The sequence below is a fragment of the Pseudopipra pipra genome, chromosome 12 (genome assembly GCF_036250125.1).
Source record: "Pseudopipra pipra isolate bDixPip1 chromosome 12, bDixPip1.hap1, whole genome shotgun sequence".
NCBI classification, from domain to species: domain Eukaryota; kingdom Metazoa; phylum Chordata; class Aves; order Passeriformes; family Pipridae; genus Pseudopipra; species Pseudopipra pipra.
Genome location: NC_087560.1, coordinates 6,660,363 through 6,682,231, shown reverse-complemented (window position 1 = coordinate 6,682,231; position 21,869 = coordinate 6,660,363). Strand labels below are relative to the sequence as shown.

Genomic DNA, 21,869 nt, shown 5'->3' with positions numbered 1-21,869 from the left:
TATCTTAAAGTATAATTCTCAACTGAAACTTGTCGTAGAACATTAAAACTGTTTCTAAATTACGTATCTTCCTTTCCTTTGCCATTCTCATTGCTATTAAAATCAAATCTGTAGGAGCTGAATGACTAATTCCAAAACCAAATTGTCTGTATGTGTATATTTAATATATATATATATAAAAGAAAACTGCTTAATTGCACTTAATGTCTTAATGTCGTTGGTTCTTACAGAACTTGTTACCAAATACATGATGATATCATACATGATCCTCTTTTTGTTTTAAAGACTCTGCCAAGAGAAACCTTGAAGAATGCAAGGAGACAGCAGAAGAACACCCTGTATGTAGCATTTTCACAGAAGCAGATCTCTCACATTCTCAGCAACTTCAAAAGTAAGCCAGTTTCTTACACGTTACTAGGAAAACATTTTAAATCAGAAACGAAAACCTACTTTTACAGCACAGAAAAGAGCTGTATTTTGTGTAAAAATAAAACTCTGTACTCAATAAAGAAAACACACTGTTAAAATACACTCTTCAAGACTACTAAATATTTTCTCCACTAGATGGAGATCCATAGTCAAAGCAGAAGCTGCCTCTTCCTTACCTATTTCAGGGACACAATCCTGTGTGTTGCAGGGCTCTTTCTCTTCGGGTTTCAGCTGTGGGTCACACTGAGAACTGGCTGCCATGTCATCGGACAGACACCGCACCTCCCGCACCCGAAATCCTCCTTCACAGGACTTGGAACACTGAAACAAGTAAGCTGAAGTTCATGAAGACAATATGAGATGTGTAAATACAGAAAGAAAAGAAAAGGGAACTTTGAAGCCAGACCCAGGAATCACTGGAGCCTTTTATCAACTTCACCACTACAGTTTGTGATTTTCCATCTCTGCAGCCCATAATATACAGGTGCAATTTTGTTAAAGATTCCAAAACGGTTTTGAACACAGGAGGAACAACTGGACAAGTAAACGTGGTGACACTGCAACTGACAGCAAGCCAGGACAGTTCCCTTTCTGAATTTATTAGTTAGCTTCTTGCTTCTTTAATTAGCCTTCTCCTTCTCTGCTCATTTATACATATCTCCCAAATCTACTCTTTCCACATTTCCTACTTTAAGAACTCCCTGCACTGAACTTTACTACTTGACTGCACTGCCCTCCACTGCCCTTTTGCCATTTAATAATACTCAAGCAGGAATAATTTTAATTGCCTTTTTTTCTGGCACTCAAGTATTTTTCACCTCCTGCAACATAATTTTACTAAGCATTATAGGTTTCTTTGAAGGAGCACAGAAATACTTTCTTTTGATGTCCGAAGTCTGTTATGAAGCCAGAGATTTTTGTACTTGCTTGCCATGGTATTTTTAAAGCCAATTATTACACATTTCTGCCCATATTGAAGCAAATTCCCTGTTGACCTCAAGAATTTCGCCTGAGTGAGGTCTTTGAGATTTGGTTCACTGTCCAGTTTGACCTAATGCTCACAAACTTAATTACATCTGGGTAATTTATAATGATTAAAACCTTAACAGCCCTGAACTAGTAAGAATGTCTTCTTTCTGACTTTTTTGGCATAATTATTTCATTTCCTAATGCTGCAGAAACAACTTATCATGATCATAAAATCAGACACTGTAACAAACTGACCAAAGTATTCTCAGTATTATATTCTTAGACTGCTCTTTCATCTTTTAATACCACCTTTTGAAAGGGCAGCTCTGGGGCACTAATAGAACACCTTTTTTTCCAGCATTACTCTTGTTACTTGCCTATATAGAATACTGTAATTATTCCACAGGCAGCAATAAGAGCTTCAGTTCAGGTTTGTAGAGCTCTTAAAGTGGTACCAAGACACCCAACAGACTGCACACAAACCCAGCCATTTGATCCCCCTGACTGAGAGGCCATGCCATTTATTTTAGGTCATACAAAAGGTTTGAAGAGATGAACCTGACAGTTCCCAAACCTAGAACAGGGGCTTTGGGTCAGCTCTTCTGCTCCCAGCTAACCCCTCATCCTTTCTCTTCAGGTCTAACAGTAAGAAATGCCACATATTCTGTTGATAACTGTAACAATATAGAACAGAATCATAGAATAGTTTGAGCTTTGAAGGCCACCTCATCCAGTCCCCCTGCAGTGAGCAGGGACACCTTCAACCAGAACAGCTTGCTCAGAAAGGGAACTGAAACACAAGGTGATTTTATAAGACCTCTGCTAGCAGATGTACTTCTTCCTACAGTGAAGATGGTCACAAAGGCTTAGACCTTTAAGGATTTCTAGATGCCATTTCTCAGGAAGGGATCTCTAGGGATCCCTAAATACCTCTCAGCTCCTGAGGAAGTCAGCACCTTGTTCCTTGTGCCTGCAGAAAGCACATATTCTCACTTGCACAGGGACTCTGCTGCCTTCTGTGGAAGCAGACGGTTCTGACTCTTGTGGCTGCACATCCACAGGTTCACAACTGAAAATGGGTTTGCTAAGGGGAAATTATTTAATCTAAACAGTTCCATAAACAATCCGAAGAATTTCCAGCAACACCAAAGAACCTGCTTTGATCTGCATGGCTTTACTATGAACTTGACTTGGATGTTGCTGTCAAATAAGCACCTATACCTGCAATTAAGGAAAAAAAACAGGATTCCCTTCAGCTGACTTAGTTTGTTAAAAACATTCTACCTCCTTTTCTTCTTTCTAGTGCTGCCAGCAGGCCAGTCAAATAATTGAGCATTGAGCAAAAAGAAAAATCAAAATAATTTCTCTCTCATGTCATGTGGATGAGATATTTCCAAAGGTTCCCGACCAAGGGAACTCAAACTAAAGGCATCTGAGTTACATCCACATTTCAGAGCTGTCATTGGGAATTTGATTTAAGGCTCAGAGAAGGGTCTAAGTTACTGCATGAGATATGATGTCATCTCATTCAAAGATGACAATGAACTTCCTCGTTTTCATGTAGGGGAAAAATGCTGATTTTCTTCTGGTAAAAATCCAATAAGCTTAATTTGGTATAGGAAATGATGGAAAGACAGACAAAACCAAAGCATTTTGTGGCACACTGGTCAGTGCAGCTGGTCCACTTTCAGGGGAAACTGAAGATACATTGAGTTCTACATTTTCTCTCAATAAAGTTCTAAGTATTACAGTGAAGAATTTACAGTAAAATATTATGGCAAAACTGACTTAAAAAACCAAATACATCCCTCATTCTTTATTAAATGCCCCTTAATTTTAATGAAATCAGAGATCTGAAAGGAACTTCTCAGTACACATTGTCTCATTATAAGGGGCAAACCAACTTTATAAAACAGGAAGATTCTCTGAAGAAGAGACGAGTGATGAAAAGACAACTATGCAGTGCCTCCTTCTGGTCAAGGTATTTCCTAACTTTCCTAAGCTCCACTGGATAAAGGGTTTACTTTCTTTTTAGTGTCATTCCTGTGCAAAATAAAGTCAGTGCCATGATCAGTGGCTTTATGCAAATGGTGCTCTCTTTCAGTATTAATGGAAAAAGCTGTATCAAACAAAATAGAGACAGAGGAAAGCATGAGAGACTTACTGTGCTCCATTCTGTATGAAACCACTTAGATCCACACGGTTTGAGGTAGCAGGATTGCTGGATGGGAGGTTTTTCCAAATATGAACATTCATAGGGGTCCAAAACATCAAAATTACCTTCAGTTTTCCTAACACAAATGACTTCTCTCTGTTGAGTTCCACTGCCACATTCAGAAGAGCACTGTATCAGCAAACAAAAAACAAGGGGGGGGGGAATTTGTTATTCTACTTATGTCCTTCAGCTTGCTTACAAAGTAACATGTTTGTTCCTGAAATAAAACAGCACACACCCTTGCACACATGTGCACTTGCATTTTAAGTTAACATTCAAATAGAAAGATCTGGGCACCTATCTAGACACTAACATCCAAAATCCATTTCCTCACTTTCATATGTTTTTTTCTCAGAAAAAATGAGCTTAACTACATCTTTCCTTCCATCACTGGCACATGACTTGAAGAGAAAGGAAAAGGGCAAAGTATTCCTTAAGATCCTGCAGTAAGATTTTTCTCTCTCAGAATTAGAATAGGAGCCTAGATAAACCTTGGGTTACTATTATTATTTGTATGCAGTACTAACAAAGCAGCCACTGGTCCCAGTTAAGTACCAGTACAAGAAAAAGCTGAAGGATATAGTAATGATTTAATTCATCAAGTGACTACTGACTGTGTCAGGTATTACATATTTAATTTTTTTTTTCATTTTAAATCTTAAAAATGGCTATAGAAATTAAAAAGATACTTCTGTGAATTTTTATTCCATGTGGTACCACAGACTCAAAACATATTTCTAATTATTTTAATGAATAAGGACTCTAAGTATATTTTTGGAGAAATGTGAAAGTGTCGTTTCACCTGTAGCTACAGAAAAGAAACTGGTATTTATTTTTCTAATCAAAAGAGAAGCATAACTCACTTTCTCCATGAACTGCTTCTTGCTGAAGCAGGATTGTATGTACTGCACTGAACTTTTGAGGGTTATGAGGTTAGAGCACAGTTCTGGAGCTTTACAAAGCTCCACATTCTGTGTTGTTCTTAGAAAGTGCCTTGATCTGCCAGGGTGTTATTTTCATGTTTGCAAGTATCTGTGTGATGTAGTGTTGGTTCCAGTTCTGAAAAGCAAATTTGACTCACTTGGATTCTTACTGTCCATTTAAAGGTTAGGTACACACCCAGTACTGTTCCTGGCACTTGTAAAAAGGCTTTTAGAAGATGATTCCAACAACATACAGGTTTCTGTGTTTCATAAAGGACAGTGATTTTCAGGAGGCTTTTTCTAGCCTAAACCAATCATATGTTACCAGCAGTGGGGATTTTATTTATATTTTGGGTAGAATTTACAATCCCTTTACCAGATTCCCACAAAAACCTTGAGCTGAACAAAGAACCTTAAGATAAATGCAGCCAAATAAATCCAGAAGTACAGTAACTGCACTTTGTTTAACACCAAACATCTCTGTTGCTGCTCCATTTAGTGGTTCCTCCAGAAGACAGGCTGTGAACATCCAGCCTGAACATCCAGTGCTCCCTCCTGCTCTGCTCTGCTGACTGTCTCTCTTCATTTGGGTATTTAGAAGCCAGGATTTGGTGCTGTCAGACACTGCTTTCAGATGACACACAGCAAAGACTCTGTACCTTTGGTGTGCACTGAACAATTCAATCTCATGCAAGGAAAGAAGGTGCATCAGCCTAAAAGACCAGGGAAGTTTGGATGCCTTTACTGAACACCTCTCCTGGGGCAGCAAAAATGGATCCAGAGCTCCCATTCAATCTGCTGGAGAGGTCTAAGTGACAAGCCTTGATTTCATCTGCCATTAGAACTGCAGATAAGTATTTCTGAAATGTGAATTTGTTATTCTCATACAATAAAACCAATTATCACTTACACTCAGAAGCATTAGCATAGCAGTAGCTCTACAATCTCCACCTCAGCTGTACCAGTTTAATTTCCAGCTCCTTATCAGCTGGAAGGGTTTCAGAATCTGCAGGGCAGTGAGTTAGCAGCCCAGCTCCCCCCAGGGCTGGCACCAGCACTCTCAAAAGCTCTCCAGGCTGTGCCAGAGCCCTCAGCAAGGGACAGAAATGCCCGGGCACAAGGTGACAGCTCCTGGAGGGCTACTGAGGTGGGGATAAAGGGAAGAATTTACCCTGAGGAAAGAGCATCAGGATACAGGCCACTGACCAAATTTGGTTCTTTTGCTTGTTCTAACAGAGGTATAACAGTACTGAAGATAACTTCTGGGGTTAACCATTAGTTTTTGTCTTATTTACTTGGAAATCCCATATACATATATATATATGTATATATCTCCCTGCATGCATGCATGATCACAAAGGCTTTACTTTAAAAGATGCAAATCTGTTGCTTTAGTGTTCACCTGAATATGCTAAGCAGCATTCTGTTATCTTCCATTTTATAAATACATTGGGTCAGGAGATGAAAAATAAAAAAAAAAAAAAGTACAGAGAAGAGAAGAACAAAATCTTATTTTCATCAAAATAAAAAAAAACAACAGCAGGTGCTGAAAACTATCGAACATCAACTGAGCAAAATACAGGAAAAAATACCCAAATATTCCACAGAGATGTAGAAATACCTTATGGCACACATCTTTATTGCACAAAAATACGAGTTTTAAATTAAAATACCAGCAGAAAACCAGCAGGTATGTCAGATATAGCACTTGGCTCACCTGTGTCCAGCCCCCAGCAAACCACTCCACTTTACCAGCACAGGGTCCATTGTTGCAGGGGGTCGTTTCCGAGGGTCTGTTGTTGCCGCAGCCCTCCAGAGGCAAACTGCTGACGTGGTTGGTCATGCAGAGCACGGAGCGTGTGCGGATCCCGGCCCCGCACTCTGCCGAGCACTGCGGGCAAAACGTAAATTAGTTTATGCAAAGTCACTTATTTTTACTTGTCATTCAGCTGTAGGAAATCGTCTCACAGTTCCACACTTTCGAAAGCACAAGCAGTACCTGTCTTTACAGTCAAAAATGAAAGGATTAGTTAAGAAAGACATCTCTTGTTTTACAGCTTTGTAATAGCTTTCTTATTTTTCCTTCCTTCTTCCTGCCTGTAAATTCATTCAGTTTTATTTTTATTAATCTTTTTGCATCTCAGTTGATAGCTCTGAGAACAGATAATTTCCATAAAGGGCTTTTCAGACAGCAGTCCTATTTCAGCCTTTGATTTGTTCTGAGTTTCTCCTCTGACCACTTCAAGCTGTCAGCCAGGTGGATCTCACACTGCTTGAAAGGGCAAGGAAGACTGAGGGCTGTGGCATTGGGAGTAAAATGACTGTGTAGCACATCCTGGATGTTCCACAAGTTGACAAAATATGACAGCACAATTAAGTAGAAAAATATAAATTTTTTTGACAGGTGGTTTCAAAAGATTGAGGTAAATCCTCAGCAATTAACTGTTAACTACCAGTAGTTTTTGTCTAACCTGTTTCAACTGTAAATTGTTAATTAGTCTTAGAAGAGGTAGCCATAGAGTTTTAGGTACATTCAATATTGCTTTTTAATGCTATGACTTCCCAGTAACTAACATTTACCATTCTCAAAGTTCCACTGCTAAATTCTGAAAGCTTTTATTAAATAGTGATATGCAGAGTCTTATGTCACATATTCAGAGACTGTATGCATGTCATCCATAAATCATACAGGATAAATTCCATTTTTGCCCTTAGAGTTTGCTCTTTTATCTACTGCAGCAGGAAATCTCTGATATTCCACTGTTCTAGGCAGCATCAAACTACTGACATCTAAAAACCAGAAATATGCCAAGGAAGTAAGAAATTCCTGTGTTAGACTGTTCTTTTGTTACTTCATTCTTTCTTACTCTTCCCTTTCGTGTCTGGACCATTAATATAAAGAAAAGCCTATGTGCAGCTCACTGAAAGATATGTATATAATGGAATTTAAACACAGCAGTTCTATCACACATGCAAAGAAAACCACGAGTAAATATGCAATCTATGGGAGAAAAGGATGCCATTTCAGATTTTATGTTTAACATACCATGAAATTAGGAGAAACTGTGTTCTTCTTCCACAATGAACACCACATTCCTTGTGGATGAATATAACTCTGCATTGGAGCACTTTTTAAACTTTATTAAATAAGAATGATTCAAAAAGCTGGTAATCAGACACAGAGTTGACCACAGCTTGATTTGGCTGCCACTGGTAATAGTGTCAGGGTTCACTGCCAGGAGTTCAACTCCAGGACAGCAGATGCCATGCCAGCACCACTGTTAATGACAAGGTGAACAGATACAGTCACTCATCTTCTCGAGAGGGACCAGTGACTGAAAGTACAATTAGCTGTAAACTGCTCTTTATTCACTGAGCAACACTGGTAACCTGTGTGAAACATCTAGTCATGTTACATTTATTTCACAGACACAGAATAGAAAAATGTTTTTCCTATCAGTAAGTTGATTCCTTTCATAAGATGTTCAAACAGGATAGCAAAGCTTTACTGACATGGAATGCCTACAAAACTAACAAGTGATTCAACTCTGTAAAGCAAATTCTTTAACAAACAGAAGTACAATTTTGGAAAAACCAGAAATTCAGGTTTCTTTCTCCATCTGCAAGATCAAGTAATTAAGCTTTGCCTAAATGATGCCTATAAGTAACATAATGAACCTTTTTTATTGGTGATTCTGTGAAAATAGTCCACTTTCACCCAGCTATGTAAAACAGACCTGCCTCCTCAGCAAACCAGATTTCACGGCTAAGGAGGCCTTTTCAGAGTAAAGTGGCAAAATCTTGAAAACACAAGAGTGATGTAACTGTGCCAGTAGTGACCACTTTCCTGCTTATATAAACTGAGACTGCACTGCACCCATGTCAAACAGCCCCCTCTCAGGTAACGTGGCCTTGCTGAGCCCCACTCGATGGCCACCACTCAAACCACTGTGCAGAAACACATCTTGTGGCTGCTCACCTTTCATCCTTGGCAAGTATATTCAATCACATTAAGCACAGAGAACCAGATATATATACTCTGTAAATGCTTTTCTTATTTCTAACTAATTTTCATTTGACAACATAATTTGCTTTTCTGCTTTGCAAACCAGAGCTGGGAACAAGTTTAGCCTATACAGTCATCCAGAAAACCTCCACAGTCTTACCTTTTAAGTGATTATGTAGGAACTAGGTAGGCTTACATATCAAATAACAAAGGAAATACCAAATGGGAAGGTATAGGGTTGTCCTACCCTCTGCTGCAATATTTTACTACAGATTAACTGCCCTCTAAGAATTTACAAAGCAAACTTCAACCTGAGTGTTTCATGTTATGTATTTGTTTTTTTATGTTTTTTTTCTTCTTTTCAGTAAAAATCTTCTATGTGAAAGCCATGGATTTCCAAAGTGCAAGGCAGGGAGTAGGGAGAGTTTGGATAATGAATCCTCCCCTTTGGTTTTCACAACTGACACACCCACTACTTTCAATTTGGTGCCACTGATTTGTTGCATTAATACATAGCAACTGCCATAACCTAACATTGTGAAACATGAGGAACTTTCACAAGCTGCAACTTTATTCTGGTCCTATTATTAAAGATATTTTGTTTCACAGTCTTGTTTTAATTGGCACAAATTCCTCAGAAACCTCTGTCTGTGCTTTAAGGAGTCTGCCATTTTTCCTCTTCCTGAGGTCCTTCCCTCCTGAGTTCAATTTCAGAAGCTTTCCATACCCATTAAAAACTAAAAATAAAACCCCCTCATTCAGGGCTCTGATAGTTGTCAGAAAACAACTGCACAGCAGTCCAGGAAAATAAGGCTAGTTCCTGCAAACTTGGAAAACTGCAAGTGGAAGCCTGGATTTTTGTCAGAGCTACAAGACATGGGTATAGCAAAAAAATCCTCTTAAACAGTGCCAGTTGCCCATCACCAACATGCCAGCCCCACTCATTACCCTCAAATGGGGCAACAGACCACAGGAGAGTGGCAGCAGGATTTCTCCTGGACCTCCAGAGCCCTTTCACTCAGGTCTCAGCATCACTGCTGGCATTAATTAAATTTTTAAATAACAACCAATTGAGTTTGAGTAAAACATTCCCATTTGTGTAGGATTTCTATGTACCACACTTCAACCTTCACCATCTTAATTATTTCCCACAAGACAGTAAAGATTTTTATCAGTCATCCTCCTGATGTTACACTGCTGCAAAAAATAAAAATGAAGATCTAAGTTTCCAATACATTTATGAAGCTCCTTAGCATTATTTGACCTACTCTGAGAAAACACATTTCAGAAGGGATTTTGGACAGATTATGTAACCTTTGTTTTCCCAATAATTAACTCAGACTTGTGTTTCAGAAGCTCACTTCTGGCCACAGTTCCAAGACTGGGGCAGATTTTCAAAGGATGTAAAACCACTGAGAGCTGCCTTGATTTCTTAAAAAACGAAAAAGAAAGGGGTGTGTTGTAGCAAGAAATATCCTCATGTATTGCCAGAGCATTTTCTGATACCGAGATTTGAACTGTTCCCCTTCAGAGTGCATCTATGCACACAGTAGGTGCTGGATCGGTCTCACACTTCCATGGCAGCCTTCCAAGGGAACAAACATTCTGAAATACAGTCTTAGTCTTTCAGCTGGATCATGATTGCTTTTACATACACAGTTACTTTCTTTATATGCAGTAGGTTACACTGTTGGTACTCACACAATACTGATGCTCTCAGGAGTAGTTAATGTGAGGGAACAGAACAGACTTCCTCACTACTCTGGCTCATATAATAAATATTACTTGCCTTGAGAGCTGTAAGGACTTCTCAGGGCTTGAGTGTACCAGAGCAGCCTCTCCTGGGGCCTCCACCCACCCCCTGCTCATGGCCTGGGGTCTCCATTTAACCTCAGCTCTGGTCCATGCTCAGAGATGTGCCTTTTCCCAGCCACAGCCTGGGGTTCAGTGATCCCTCACCCTTGAACTCCCTTCCCAGCCCGACCCTGGCACTGCCCCATTCCCACAGACCTGCCCCAGGATCCCTGGGCTGTGTCTGACCCCGGTGACTGTCACTGCACTGACTTCCAGCTTCCCCTTGGCCCTTCTCATCCCTGTGACGGTGCCTGATAACCTGGCCCCTGGTTTGGCCCTGCCTGCCACTCGTGAGCCCGTCCTGCCAACCTCCCCTGTCCTGCCAACCTCCCCCGTCCTGCCAACCTCCCCTGCCCTGCCAACCTCCCCTGCCCTGCCAACCTCCCCCGTCCTGCCAACCTCCCCTGCCCTGCCAACCTCCCCCGTCCTGCCAACCTCCCCTGCCCTGCCAACCTCCTGGGGACACAGGGAAGGCTCCTCCTGCCCTGCAGGCTTGATCTGCTGATCTTCATGTGGAGCAGCTGAACTGTGGCACAGCCAGATCAGCTCTAGAGAAGGAAACACAAATCTCTGCAAGTCTTGGCCCCCCCTGCTATCACAACTCTCCTGGCTGTGTTTCATCTCAAGTTATAAAGTGTGTTACATATTCATACATAAAGAATGCAACCCTTCTATTTCCATATGATTTCCACATGAAATCAATGAAAAGGGCTATGTTATCTTGTTTTGATTTTATACTGAAAACAAATAAACAGTGGTAATAAAAAATAATGAACTCTTGCACAAGCTCCATGGTAATTTTTTCCCCTGTTTTTTTTTTTCTTTTTTTCCCCCCAGGATTCAGGAGATTTTAAGTAAACTACTCAGAATTAAATAAAAAATAGTGAAAGAAGAGTGTAAGGTACAGTATTCATTGGTGGTTCCTCATCTGACTCTTCAGCAAACCCACTCAAACCTGTTAGGCAATGTTTTAGAATTGTGAGGAATAAAGCACTGATTTTTATGAAGTTCTCTTTTCACTACAGTTCTCTTATGGCAGATTATTACAGAAGCATTGCCATTACTCCTTTTAATGAAGAGTGAAATCCAGAGCATGTGTTTGGTTTGTTTTGATTATGTTCCCTGATGTGCAGCATTTTTTCTTTCTTCCCAAGGTTTTATTTTGGCCGCAGAATCTCATTAACATCTAAGAATTGTTTGTATTTTGGCTTCTTTTCTAAGTAGGCTGTAAACATAAAACGAGAAACAAATGAACAGAGGAGATGGCAATGAGGAATAAACAAAAATGCCGAGAGGGGAATGCTCCAGTTGGAAGCTGCAAGGAAACATTGGTGAGCCTCCCATTGCTGTAAATCAGGAGAATGCAGTTTCCCACTTCTGACCCACAGGAGAAGTAAACTTTCCAGCAATTAGAGCTGTCAAAGAATCAGTCATGTGAAATGTTTGCAAGAATCTCATCTGCTCCCATCAATCCCATTCTGTTGCTGAGTTCAGTAAGGTTCACCAGATTTACTCTCCTGATTAATGGATGCTGGTTGGTGGAGCTGTGCTGTTTTAATGCAGTGTGACATTTTTAGAGAATTAGCAGACAGGAAGCCATCTTTCTAAAAATGCACATAAAAATATCACAAAAGTTTGTCCAGACCCTCTATAGGCAAAAGAGGTTAAAGATCATGCAGAAGTCAAAGCCACGAAACTTAAGTTAATTCTCTTATTTATACTCAAGGTAGAGCAATAAATATAAAGACAGGCACAGACAAATAAGATTGGTCTCACTTTGCTACTACAGACTTTTAACCTGCAATCTTTCCCATTGAAATGGGTAAAAATTTCTATTTCTCTCAAGATTGAGCCTGGGGGATATCAACACATGGTCACAAACAAATGACAGAGTACATACTTTTCAGAAAAGAAGTGTTTGTTTCCTAAGGATGAATTGCTTTCCCTCCTTCCTTTACATGTTTCACCAGTGTGGCCACACATGTCATAAGCTTTGCAGGTAAAAGAGTGTGTGTGTGTAATACACACACAATGGACTTTGATACCTGTTTGTCAAAATAACACAGATCAAGAACTGTATTGTTTCAGGAACATGCAGGGATTTTTAATTTCATATATAAAGAATCACTGTGTGCAGAAACTGAATCCAAGAAGGTCGATGCCACGGGGGGAAACAGGTGGCCATAAAATACATAAATACATTGTGGGAAAACAGGAGTGGAGAACAAGAAGGCAGCCAAGTGTTATTTACAGAGCAAAGCCACAAACAGACCACCCTGGGAAGGAAACACAACTCTTACACACAACTCTGTATGTGCTCTGCAGGGTTTTAAGTGCACATATGTTATATTGCCAAAGTTACATTTAGGGAAATTTAATGACATCATCTTCCAATTCAGAACCACAGAAACTATCAATGAAAATAAAGGTAACTAGCATGATTTTTTTCATCAATTAAAACTTTGCAAGGTTTCAGTAAAGTAAGAAAACCCAAAATCTTTCTAGCATCCCTAAATTAGATCTCGCTCTATTTTTAAAACACTGTTAAAGAATACCCTTGTCAAATTCTGCACACATGTACCACAGTTATCAAATCAGTTATCCTGAAATTTAACATCTGTTGGCAGCAAAGACAACTGTAATTTTTCTGTTACTGTGATTTTTCTTGATGTTTCACTAATTAACCAAGGCTATAATGCCCCATGTACCACATAAATCCGGACACGGAGGTTTGATACATCCCCTGCTGAAAGGGAAAGGACGTGTTTAACTGAGCTCTGACAGCCCTCTGGAAATCTCTGCTTGCTGCATGTGCAACTGTACACATTAAGTGTTTGCAAAGTGGGTTCAGGAGAGTACAGACCAGGCCTCCTCTTAGGGCTGTAACCAAGTTTGAACTCAACCATTTCAAAGTTCCAACGTTCTCAAAAGTTAGGATAAGTTCTTTTACCTCTTATTTCCAGCCACGGCTGAAATGTCAAAATACAATGGGAAAGACTGTTCTGTGGTATTTCCAGCTGGGACTTGAAGTAGGCATGTAATAAATCTCACAAAGAAGGTCTGTTCTTGTGAGATTTCCACCACAGTTTTGCAGACTCAAGAGGTTTGAACAAGCTTTTTTAAAGCATTTGAACTTTTGGCTGCTTATCTGAACCATTTGTGGCTGCCCATCGCTGATCTGTGCTTATTGCTGGAGTGTGGCTTGGCTTAAAGCACTTCTTGAAGAATTGTTTGGGGAAATTACACACGCGAAGCCCATACACCTGGGAATGCCCACTTCCATTCCATGGCAGGATTCTCCTCTTGTCTTTCAATAGGAACACAATCCTCTACAAAGAAAGAGAGACTTCTGACCCTCAAAAACAGTCCTTTTGTGGCAAAATAAGAAAGCTAATGCCAAAGGCCTGACTTTGCAAAGCTGCTGACTACTCCTTTATTCCACTGACTCCCACTGCAATCACTGCCACTGGGCTCCTCTGAACACCCCAGTTATGAGGTATGTGTGAATCTTAGAAGATCCTGCATAACCCAGCTCAAATCTACCTTTTTTTCCTGAAATAAGCTGTTCCTTACATCCTCTTTGTGAATCCAAACCCACTGCTGGCAGAAGTGGTGGTGAACAATGCCAACTACGGTAGCAAGCATTTGGAAGAAATGAATCTGTACACTTATATAAACTGAGAAGGTAACAAAATCCATTCTTTGCTCTCTGGCCCTAAAATGTTTGTGGTAAGAAAAAAAACTCCAACATTTTCCACATTACCTGCTTCACTTCTATTCAACACATATAAATAAGCATAATAACATTCTACAGTTATGACCTTCAGGTCAAAAGCTGCTTTTAATTCTGCAGAGGGGAGAATATTAGTGTAGAAAAATGAAGCAAATGGTGCTAGAACCTTCACTGGAATGACTGTGCTTTGTGTGGTGGAACCAGTAGCTGATAGCAGCTGGGCCAGCTTTTTCAAGAAAGATGTCTTTGAGGGTAGAATGCATTTTTCTCTCTTACTTGTAAAATATCACTTAAAAAAAAAGGCACTGCCATTTCCCTTACAGCAGAATCTTTGCCCTTTGCACTAATACACCTATACTTCACCTGGTACCTTTCTGTCCATACTATGCCAGAGTGTACACTGGAAAAAAAGTGACAACAGCACAGATTTATTAGTCTATATTTCTGGTTTTTTTATAAAATCTATTTGAGTTGTCTAGAGGCTGAAAATTTTGCAGGCCTTTAATTGTAACAAGAGTCTATCAGCCTTTTTAATTATGTGATTTAATTATCAGCTACCTGTTCTACTTTTGAAGTTCCCATTCCACCTCTGCATTTAAACCATGTGCAAAATCTTGTGAGTGTCCAAACTAATGCTCAGCCCACGAGCCCGACATTCCCAGCTTTCAGAGGTACTGCTGCAAAATGATCTAAGCCATGAAATCTTTAAGTTATGGATGGAATCTTACAGCTTCAGTGAGAAATTACAATATTTGTCGGTCAAAAAAAAGGGGAGATGCAACCAGGAGTTTACAGACTGAAGGCTCAGCTTGTCTCCAGATGAAGTGGATAGGCAGGCATCCACGAGAGAGACCAAAATACCCAGCTTTTCCTAGCCCATGTTTGTGAGCCTTTTAATGACAGCATAGAAATACCACCACTGAACAACAACTCTGAACCCAATCACAAAACAAGGTCAATCACCACTGGGTTTGTTGCTTTTGTGCAGAGACTCATTGGAATAAAGAACCCCCCATGTTCACAAAGTACAGGAGCCTGAATTAAGCTTGCCTGAGTTTAGGAAGTTGTTCCCCTCTTTTCACAGCTAGAAGATAATTGTTTTATGGCTTGAACTTAAACCCAGACATCAGGTCTCAAATCTGCATCCTCTAAAAAAAACAGCGAATGAGTTTGAATTTTAGGAGTTTGAATCTTGACTCTCAGGCCTAAGCAAGGCACAATAATAAATCTCAGCACACTCAATATTTTGGGAAGTTCAGACTCAGAGCCAATTCTAAATCCAGATGTTTGACCACATACCCACATGCCCTTTCTGTGCATTCTTGTATCTTAACACAAACTCGAGATGCCCTTGGGATCATTATGTTTTTGTTTGCTTTTGCCTGTTCAACAGATCAAGGATAAATATGGAAAATAAGATTACTCCTTTTATGGCTGTACAGATACACATTTTTTAATTCTGATGCCCCTAAGTTTTAGAAGATTTGGCAGCACAAGATGAAGAGAAGCCTTACCCTGTCACTCCAGTCTGTGAGGAACCAGCTCTTGGCACAGGGGCCCATGTCACAGTTCTCAATGTCATTTGGCCGCAGCTTCATGTTACACTCCTCGTCATCAACAACGTCCCCGAGGTTGCTGACACACTTCACATCCCGGGTCCTCTGCCCCACTCCACAAGGCACTGAACACTGCAACAAAAGGGAGGTGCATCAGGACTCTGAGCAGTGGCTTATCAGGGAGCTGGGAACATTCAGCTCATTCATTCCTGCTAAGGCAGGAGATACAGAACTATTCTGGATTGCCAGGAGTAGGGAATAAAAGCACATCAGTCATATTAAATCATATGCTCAGTCTGTGGCATTCTACAGTGTAGCACACTGAGACATTTGGAAAACACGAAACTCCATCTTCAACAGGTCATACTGCACTTATCAAAATGAACTGCTGGTATTTAAGTAGCAGGCTGACATACCCTGCATCATTTTGATCTTGACCTATAAGCAGATATGAAGCAAGAGAAATGCAAAGAAACACAACTCCTGAATCCCACTTCCAAGCAGAGGCCTTCTCCTCCTGCTTTCTCCAGCCTCAGAGAACATTGACAGCTCTGGGTATCTCTGCCTGATACCTGATATCTCTGGGTATCTGATGCCTGATGCACAGGCTGGGGGAAGTAGGAGCAAGGAAGCACTTCAGGAGAGAGAAAAAAGTAGGTTTAGTTTGAGGGTTTAAGCTAGAATTTTTCGTGGTCTATCCACCTCCATAATTCAGCAACTAAAAGTTTTTTGCTTTGTTTCATGGAATACTAAGAGATTTGTGTATCACTTCACTTAATACAGTAGGATATTTTCTCTTTCACACCATGGCCATGAAAGTAATTGGGATGGTTGTCAGCTTGACCAAACCTGTTGTAAGCAACACCGAAAAGTTAAATCTCAAAACTGTATTATCCACATTTATCTAAAAGTCTTGGCATGGCTTCAAACCAACTACAGTAACAGCGACTACTGCCTTTATCCTAAATACATATGTGATGTTAAATAACTCCTGGAGCTAAGCTCTGCATGCTGTGAGAAAGAGCAATACGTTTGCCACCTCATGCAAACCTCTCAGGACTCTCCTACTCACACAGCATGTAAAATAAACATTGCTCAGACAGCTTGTGTGTGTCTGTACAGACACATCTGCACGGTTTGTGTTTTTTCATCTTCTTTCTGGTGAGGAAACTTTAATGGTCATAGTGAAGCAGGGGTTTACTGAACTAAGATTTACTTATTTCCAAGGCCTTCAACATTCCACTTCCCCGTTTCAAACAAAACCAAAATTCACGTTTGATTAGTGACACCTGGTAGAAAATTCTTACTCTTTTCTGAGGTTTTACGCCCTGAATGAGTCAGTCATACTTACTGAGGTCCACTCTGTCCTGATCTGCCACTCACTGCAGATCTTCAGCTGGCAGGTGCTGGTGGTCTCAGGCTTCTCCAGGTGGTGGCACCGGTACTGCTGCACCGTCAGGGTGCGGTTGGCGTAGATCTGCCGGCACAAGATCTGGCGGTGCTGCATCCCCAGGCCACAGGTTTTGCTGCACTCAGACCACTCCCCTATGTCCCAGCTGAAGTAAAAAATAAAAAAGGGGACATCTTTTTTTCAGCAAAGAATTCTCTAATACTGAGACAGGTATGTGCAGAAACCTCTCACTTGAAAAAAGATGCACCCACAGAGACCATGCAGCCTGTGCCTGCCTGAACAATCACACACATTTGGAGGAACTGCTACACTTATTTTTGCCAACTTCCCTCTTGCCTACTCCGAACACTGTTCTCCCCATGAAGGGGAAGAAGGTCAACAACAACTAAGGAAAAAAATCCACTACACTTTATGACACAAGGGCACAGTACTTAGAAGATCAAACTAGTTTCCTGCTCAGAACAGCCTCTTTCACAGACAAAACCTCAACGGCATTGCCTTATTTCACTTGACATAAATTGTAATATCTTACAAAGCTGGACATGGGAAGAGGTTGCAGGCCTCCTCTTCTGGGATGGGTTTGGTACTGCTGTCACAGTAACCCTCGGGGACCTCCTCGTGAGTGATTCTGTTGACACAGTGGAAAATTGGGTACTGTGATCCTGAAATGGAGAAGAAAATTAGGTGAAGGATTGCAAAAGACTCTGCAGTTCTAACAGTAGCATCCAACACTGACATAGAAAGGAAAAGCATAACTTGACAACAGGAAACACAGACTTTATCCCAAATTTCCAAATGTAAGAGCTGAATGCTGTACTGTTTACATTGTCATACTATGGGAAGTATTTGGTATATAGAAAGTATAGCACAGCACTGTAGGAAAGGCTGAGAAACCATGTCCCTGGGCCTGCATGAGACCTTTACAGTGCAGAGAGTACAAACATTAAGTATTTAGGCAATTCAAAAAACATGCAGCTAAGAGACCACAATACAGGCTTGGCAGGAGGAAAAAACTAGCAGTTATTCTGTTGTGCTTTTGGAAAGAGACTGAGCCTCCTGACTTCAGTTACGTGGAGAGTAAATACAGGAGAACATCATCCACTTTACCTATATTTTGCAAAGATCCATCAGGCAAAGCTTACAGGTTAAACATCACCAAAAATGACTACTCTCCATATTTAATGCTCAGTCTTTAAGTAACTTTCATGCCAGAGCAGAAAGACAGAACTCTACTGTTACTACAAAGAGCCAACATGTGAGCTTGTATTTGGTAAACAAAAAGTTAAAGTACATGAACTCAGCCAAGGAGAAGTGGTCAAGGTACAACCAACAACTGCCAGTTCAACCACTTGAAGCCAAACCACTGACTTAAAAATTTTAGTGATTTTAGTTGTTTTGGGCTATTCTACAGCAAATAACTCTGAATGACTAATTATTTATTGGTATTGGAGCCTGATTAGTGCAGAAACTCAGGATTAGGCTGAGAAAGAAACCACAAACAGGAAAATTAACTTTGAACTGAAAATGCAAGATTTTGCTTAGGTTAGACCTAACTTTCTTGCACAGAATGAAATGAACACCAGTGGAATGCTATTCAACCAGACAAGCAGATATGCAGTTTACACTTCTTCCCACAAACTTCCTGGAATGCTTTCCTCCCTTTCCTGGAATGCTTTCCTTTGTAGATTTCATATTTGTCATTTTGCCTTGGAACCCTCCCACGAGCCATCTCTTTTCTGTGCATGGTGTCCAAAGCACTCACCTTTCCCACAGGTAGTGGTGCACTCAGTTTTTCCAACCTGTTTCCAGTTGTGTTCTCGGTTTTGCCTTGGCTGTTGCATAGCAGGCACCTGGTTTTCTGGCTGATGAGAAGGAAATCTTCCTGGCTGAATAACTGGAAAAGTTCCAGCTGACTGTCCAGTGAGAATGTCTGTCTCTCTGTGCAAATCCTCATCCTCATGACTTGTACCTTCTGGCATTCCCAGCTGACCATTCAACGGCTCCCCTGATGATGGACACACAACAGAAGAGTAAAATAATGAGAATGAGCCTCACATGCAAACGTCAGTCTATGCTCTGATCCACTAATAATCAGAACTGGAGTTTCATCAAATTTAGAAGCAGCTTTAATCTGCTATGTAGAGAATTCCTAATAGTGACCTGCAAAGACTGTGTTGTTTTAAACTAAGATAACCAAGTCTCAGTCTGCAAATACATTAAGACTCTCCAAACACACTGTAGAGTTAATGCACCCAGTGTGTCAAAATCTCCCAAAGCTTTTTTGTTTTGTACCATGCTCTGCATCCTGTGCCTCCCCATGGCCCAGCCCAGCTGCTCCTCTTTACAAACAGGCTGCAAACAGACTTAGAAATTTGTCAAGGCAAGTCACGACCATCAAAACGAGGACCAAATTCACTTGCAAATGTTCTGCTGTCCTTCAGGACTTCCTAGAGCACACACAGCACACATCCACAGCTCAGGCAGGAGCACGGGCTGCCCAGACTCTGCCTTGGGACAGAAACACTGTTCTGTTTGATCCTCTCCAGCTGGGAGAGGAAAAAGAAACTGTGAAGAGTTGTTTCAAATTATCTCACACTGAAAAGAAAAATCATGTTTTATTTCATTTCTGAGAGAAGGTTACAATGCTCCAGCTCATGCAAACCCATGGCTAAAATTTTGATAACAGAACTGTTACTGAAAGCAGAAATCTGTGAGCAGATTCCCACCTAAAGTATAAATAATCCCTGCCTGTATTAATTCACTGAAGTTACTAAATCTATGCTGACATCTCATTCAACATGTAGGGTGAAATTCTGGGCCTCTCCCACATCAATGGCAGCATTTACACTGAATTTAATGGTATGAATTTCACCATTAGTTTACTGGGTAACAAACTGTGTTAAATAATAGGAAATGGTGGCATTTTACCTGGCCTCCTGTGAGCAAGCAGCTGAGGACTAATGACATTGTCTCCTGGAATGATATACTCATAATGGATACCTGGGTTAGGCTGCTGATGTATCATCTAAAAAGAAAAACAGCCATATATTGAGTCCTTCCATTTGTTACTACTACTTAAATATCAACTTGAACTGCTCAGCTACATAACATCATTTTTCATTGGTCGTGTCAGAAGCAGTGACTAATGACTGTCTCCAGAAAATACAACAAGAAGGAAACACAAGTTACTGTGTGTTTGTAAAGAAGAAAATACAAGTTACTATTTGCAAGGAAGAAAATACAAATTACTGTGTTTGCAAACTGAGCCAGCTTATGATGGCACAAAAACTATTTGTCTAAATCTTCTTTGAAAAACATAAAAGTGCCATGCTTGGGGGTGAGGTGGGCTGTGGCTGCACCAGCCATGGCTGTGCCTCTCAGCAGTGTGAGCAGCAGAGGCTCATACAAGGCCTCAGCAGCAGAAGAGACAGTCCTGAGGTCAACAAAACATTCTCAGAGAGCAGGAGCTTGACAGATGCCTGAGGAAATGAAAGCAAGGAAGGAACAAAGCAGAGAAAAACAAATACCACAACCCTCAATCGACACATTTGGCCTTCTACCTTTTAAAGGTTCACCTGTGGAACCTGAACAGAGCACATGCACAGAGCACACACGTGTTATTCTGGGTGTGCACCTCCCAAATCCAAGTGTTCCTTCCCACACCACACAGATACCTTGGCACCACTCCCTGGAGCCTCAGCAATCACCCAGCTAAAACCACTGACATTGTGCTGCCCTGGCCACGAGCTCTGCTCCTCAAAGGTGGAGGGAACACATTCCAAAGGCCCACGCTCCTGTCACAGCAGCTGAAGAGTGCCTGTGCAACCCTCCTGCATCCTTCCACGCTCATTTGCAGCTCAGTGAAGGTGTAATCTAAGTGCAGCCAGACTCCCACTGCTTTACAGCAAGCCACAACTCTATCAAAGTGCTCATTATGAAACACAGGCAGGATCTATAAGGTAAATGTGAGAGTGAAGCTGAGTGTTTTCAGAGCACTGCCACCCAGGCCCATGTGAGCTGACACCAGGCAGGCTCTGACAGTGGCTGTTACTTTGGGATGCTTGTTTAAGCAGAGGCAGAATGGGACCTGAGCAAGCTTTGACTTTATAACAGCTTTTTAAAGCTGTCAGTAGCACACTCCATACCCAACTGGCTCCTGTCATGTTGTTGCTGTGAGCCTGAGCATTCTCACACTAGGAATGCAGGGCTATCATAAGCTGCTAATTTCACTGCTTTTGCTTTGATTACTTCAGTACTGCTTCTAATGATACTTATGCTTTAGTCCTGAACTCTCAGTGGGGATTAGTCTGGTAGAAGCCTCAGATTACACTCCAAGTACCTTTTTTAAAAAACAAACAAACCAACCCAAAAAACCTCCAAGCAAACAGCAGAGCTTGCACTAGCTCCTTGGTTCTGACAATCCGTGGACCTAAAAGAAAAAAGTCATGCTATGCTAATGGCCTGATGACCCAGCAGAGCACAATTAACGCTTCAAGGCTTCACTAAGTTCATCACATCAATTAATACCAACTAGGGATTCAGACCTTTGTTTTTCCTTGTGTCAGAATCACTTTTTCCTTGCCAAGTATAATAGCTGTTCCTCTAAAACCTGTCCCTCAGAGATCACTCACTTTTCTGAATCATCTAATAATGCACTGCCTGTAGTATTTTTTTGTAAGGGTTGGTCCTTCCAATGTCATTTTGTTATCCAAAAAATACACCCTCTTTGTGTTTGGTCCTGAGAGAACCAAGAACTGTGAGCTGACTTCAGCA

At 40.9% G+C, this 21,869-nt stretch overlaps 1 protein-coding gene across 1 annotated transcript in view; it reads right to left on the bottom strand.

Moving 5' to 3' along the window:
• The window catches only part of THSD4 (thrombospondin type 1 domain containing 4), a 279,492-nt gene that overhangs the window by 6,236 nt on the left and 251,387 nt on the right, over nucleotides 1–21,869 (bottom strand). Inside the window, exons 10-17 of the mRNA XM_064668708.1 lie at nucleotides 20,025–20,121; nucleotides 18,859–19,101; nucleotides 17,629–17,758; nucleotides 17,037–17,241; nucleotides 15,644–15,817; nucleotides 6,254–6,427; nucleotides 3,563–3,742; nucleotides 606–750 (exon numbers count right to left, since the gene is read on the bottom strand). Of these exons, the coding sequence (XP_064524778.1) occupies nucleotides 606–750; nucleotides 3,563–3,742; nucleotides 6,254–6,427; nucleotides 15,644–15,817; nucleotides 17,037–17,241; nucleotides 17,629–17,758; nucleotides 18,859–19,101; nucleotides 20,025–20,121 (1,348 nt within the window). The remainder of the gene's footprint in view (nucleotides 1–605; nucleotides 751–3,562; nucleotides 3,743–6,253; nucleotides 6,428–15,643; nucleotides 15,818–17,036; nucleotides 17,242–17,628; nucleotides 17,759–18,858; nucleotides 19,102–20,024; nucleotides 20,122–21,869) is intronic.